General features: G+C 44.3%; 1 protein-coding gene across 1 annotated transcript in view; it reads left to right on the top strand.

Moving 5' to 3' along the window:
* SIPA1L2 (signal-induced proliferation-associated 1 like 2) overlaps positions 1–4366 on the top strand; it is a 112044-nt gene that overhangs the window by 14906 nt on the left and 92772 nt on the right. Inside the window, exon 5 of the mRNA XM_008591748.1 lies at positions 3541–3644. Within this exon, the coding sequence (XP_008589970.1) occupies positions 3541–3644 (104 nt within the window). The remainder of the gene's footprint in view (positions 1–3540; positions 3645–4366) is intronic.

Here is a 4366-nt window from a genome sequence, read left to right as displayed (position 1 = left end):
TGCAGGCGCAGCGCCGAGGGTTGCGATCCCGTTGCCGGTCCCGGTCCGGTACGGGCGCGACACTGAGGGTTGCGGTCCGTTGCCGGACACGGAAAAAAGACAAAAAGGAAAAAAAAAAAAAAGCTGGTCTGTTCCTATTTTTCAAGGACCTCAGTCAAGTCCCCTTGAGTGGGGCTCCCGTTAGCTCTGGGGTGCCAGATTGACTGTCCAATTCAAACCATGGGCTTCACGCCCTCCTGCAATGTGCAGATTTGTCCAGTACCTGCATTTAGATAATCATAATCACGGCCCTCATAAATTCAATATATTTAACCTTTGTATTTGTGCTACTATGTAGTTGCTGTCAGTGCCTGAAATATCAAGCAGAGCGATTTTATTCATTTTGAAAAATTCTGTTTATTATGCAACAAAATTGCTTGCTCTTTTAATGAAAAGAGTTGAGCAGATAGATTCTAAAGTTGAGAAAGCATCTGGCCGCTGCAGCTGGAGATAAGTAGGAATTTTCCATGTGGGAGAGTCAGGGTGTGGCTGAGCTGGGAGTGGGACCGAGGTGGCCTGGTGCCCCGAGACTCCTCGCCGGCTGTTCCTGCTGAGTCTCCAAACTCTGCCCCCTGCGTCCACTCAGCTTGGGACCAACATTAATACTCCATCTGGACAGGGTGGTGCCTGTGGTCAGTTCTGCTTTTAGATCTGTTTTTGAAAGTTGTAGGACTGATCACAAGCCCTGGCGATGGTGGGAACTCAGTTGAGGGCCCCTGTGTGTCCTCCACACATGCCAGGGTGGCTGGAGTGTGATGATTACATCACGTGTGTGTTGCTCAGGCCTCAGATCGGTAATTCATGGCACCCAACATATGCATATCCACATATTTTAAGAAACATCATGAGAGCTTTTCTGATTTTTCTTTTCAAACTCTCCTTTTCACAAACCACCATTCGCCCCTTAGGGATGCTGATATGCTGCCTATACGGACAACCCTCCAGGAAAATCACTACTGATGTGACCTTTTGTCACTGTGAGGGTGTGTCCTCTCCTTTGGGTTGGATGGGAAAACACTTTAAGAATTACTAACCTGTCTAATCTATAAAACTGTGACATAGATAATCCAAGTCTTTTCCTATGTATAGAAATGACATCAGCTTTGAATCTTAGGACCTGGGAGATGTCCGTGACACATTACAGCTCAAGGAGAGGACCACATAAGAACTGGATTTTGACGTGCCGACTCTAATAATCAAATCTTTGAGTTATGTGTACGAGTTGTGAAGACGTCTGTCATTCCTTCAGTAGACAGGAGCTTAGGAATTAGGTGTCGTGAGATGGTCAAATAAAAATTACATCTTTCACAGAACGGACAAATAAAAATTGTCCCCCTAAAATTCAGGTGAATTGGGTTCTAGTTTTAACTGCATCTGCCCATGGGACTTTGGTCAAATCTGGGCCCCCGTTTCCCCAAAAGGAAAGTTTGGGGCGTTGGGCTGGACGATCTGGGATGTCTCTGCCAGCTCTGAACTGGTTTCTCTCTAAGGACAATGACATAGAGTGGCAGCAGAGGGGGTTTGAGCCACGAAGACGCTCTGCTCCCCCGAGCAGGTGCAGACCCCGGCCAGGGGCAGACTTGACAGGTGTAGGTGTGCACAAGGGTCCAACTGGTGGCCTGCACTGTGTTTTGAATGGAAATATTGATAGCAAGCCCCCGAACAAGTCTTGGTGGCTTACCTTCTCCACTACCATGCTGATGTTTGAGATAAAAACTTGTAGAAAATATAATTTTAGGAATTCATCTTTTAGTACTGCTTGGGATAGAGAAATTATGATCGTGTTTTAAAATGTGTTTCCTCCCCCCAAATGCATTTTTCCTCATTCATTGCAATTTCCTGGATCTGAAACTAATACCTGTCAGCGTTCCTTTTACTGAATCTAACCATCCTAGTCACAGAGCGTCGTGTTGAGGGTCACTGAGTCTGCCGGGTGGTTCCCTCCTGCAGCCTGCAGTTTGTGACCCGTGAGGCAATTGTGCATTGAAGGCGCGTTCATCGCTTCCTGATGACTGTGCTTGTGCACTTCCAAAGCTACGTGCACTGCCAAGGTTCTGAGCCAAGAGAATTTAAATGGAATACTACTTTCTAAGAAGTGCATTGAAAAATAACAAATATGTATTTGATGTCCCTGTACTTTGGGAAGGATTGACATACAGTGTGTTAGGTGAATATCCTGACCCTCTGCAAGTTCATTTATCAGTATCTCTATGTAGACGCTTTATGTGCACACCTTCTTTGTGAAATTGCCTTCGGTGAGTCCCTTTTCAGAGCATCCAGGAACTTCATGTGATTTTTTTTTTCTGGAAAACGTTCAGGACTCTCTCTGAATTGGATATAAATATTGGAAAGACAGACATACTACAGGATTCAGAAAGAAAATAATAAAATGTCCATGGAGATTAAATGTTTTAGTGTTTTTATAAAGGAGAAATTTTAATTTTAAAATTAAAAGAAAATTAACCCAAGATGATGACTTAGAAGTTTTCCCACCAAACACAGTGGAATAAATGATATTGAACAACATTGCTACTTGTTTGAGAAACAGAAAAATAAGGCTGTCTGTCAATGGAGAACTGAGAAAGCCAGGCCTGAATTCCATCCACGTCTTAATTTCTACATAGTTCCTGTCCTCATTTATGCATTAGCAAAGTGGTTCAGAACTTCCCCCTAAACCTATTACTTAAATATTTCTTTTTTTTTTGTCTTTTTTGAGACCGGCCGCACTGCGCTCAGTCAGTGAGCACACCAGCCATCCCTATATAGGATCTGAACCCACGGCGGGAGCACTGCTGCGCTCCTGAAGCTCTCAATCCGAGGTCATCTCACTGAGGGTGCAGATAGATTTTGAATTTGCAAAAGACGAACAGATTTATGATTAACAGGTTCAAATGTCATAGTTGTTTAACTAAGTGGGAGTGCGTGATACACAGTAAGAGATCACTTTTATTCTCCATATTCTTAATTCATGTGATGTATCGCTGCACTTCCTGTTGAGAGGAGACAAAGTCCATCATTTGGGGAGGGAAATTTTTAAAATACCATTTTTTGTTCCCATTTCCATATTCAGCCAATCCTGTTTCATTTTTCTGGGTTTGCTCAAGGGCCCAAGAATAGCTGAGAATTAACTGTGTCCACACACACACACACGCACGCACACTTCAGATGACTGCACACACCTGCCCAGCCTCTCTCCTCTGCTGCCCACCTGTGCACCTTGCGGCCAGGGCACCTCGCCCTCGTGGGTCACCTAAATGCACACAGCTCTGGGGGCTGAGAACAGAGAGGAAATGAGGGGGAGACGGGGGACGGGGGAACCTTCAGGCCATGCCGGGGGTAGGGAGGAGGTGGAGCCGTGTGTGGGGACAGAGGACACGGGGACCGTAGTGTACAGCGTGGTGTGTGTTTTCAGTTGGTCTGCCCTTTGTGATGACCTTCTAAGTGCTAAGGCCCTGGCTTCACGGTGCCTAACTTGCTTTTGTGATTGATCTTTGCTCTCAGCGGATTCCACGGGGACCCACTCCCTCTACACCACGTACAAAGACTACGAACTCATGTTCCACGTGTCCACGCTGCTTCCCTACATGCCAAGCAACAGGCAGCAGGTACGTCCCCCCAGCCTTGCCCAGTGGGGCTCAGTCTGGGGCAGCCCACTGACGACACGGATGCCTTCACAATTTGCAAAGAATCAGTGACATTTGTGTTTTTTTGAATAGCATTAATAATCGATGACTCTTTTCCATTTGGCAGTATTTGGGCTTTGAAGGGAGTATTATTGCATTTTTCCTTATTGAACTAGAAACTCTCCTATGCTTACCTTTATTGCTTGCTAGGCAAAGTTTTCGGAGAAACCCCTATCAACTTGTGAATTACAGAAAGGCCAACGATGTTGGCCTGACTTAGATTTCTGCTTGTGGGTGAATAATTTTTATAGAAAATACAATTTGCAATTGTTACTGATGTTATTTTTAACTATTCTTTCTCATTTAGTTTTCATTGAATTTATTGACCAAAATGTATAGACCTTTTTAGAGGAAAAAAGAAAAATCAGTGTGCCTCATGGTTTGAATGCAGCCACTTAATTGAGAATTAAGAACCTTTTCAAACTTGAATAATGCATCAAATCTTATAAAATGGTTTACGTAACTTTTTAATACAACTGTGGAATTGGGTTGGACAAGTTCTTTTGCAAAGATTGCTAGAAATGATGGCTTTTTCCTCCTGTGCTAGACATATTTGAAATGCCGTATTTACTGTGTGAGCTTGAAAAGACTCTGAGGATTGTGTGGGACAGAATCTGTGTTTGGGAGAAGGAAGGGCCTTCCAC

The sequence above is a fragment of the Galeopterus variegatus genome, unplaced genomic scaffold, assembly GCF_000696425.1.
Source record: "Galeopterus variegatus unplaced genomic scaffold, G_variegatus-3.0.2 Scaffold7248, whole genome shotgun sequence".
Taxonomy (NCBI): Eukaryota; Metazoa; Chordata; class Mammalia; order Dermoptera; family Cynocephalidae; genus Galeopterus; species Galeopterus variegatus.
The sequence above is the reverse complement of the archived record's forward strand: the minus strand, read 5'-3'. Positions and strand labels throughout refer to the sequence as shown.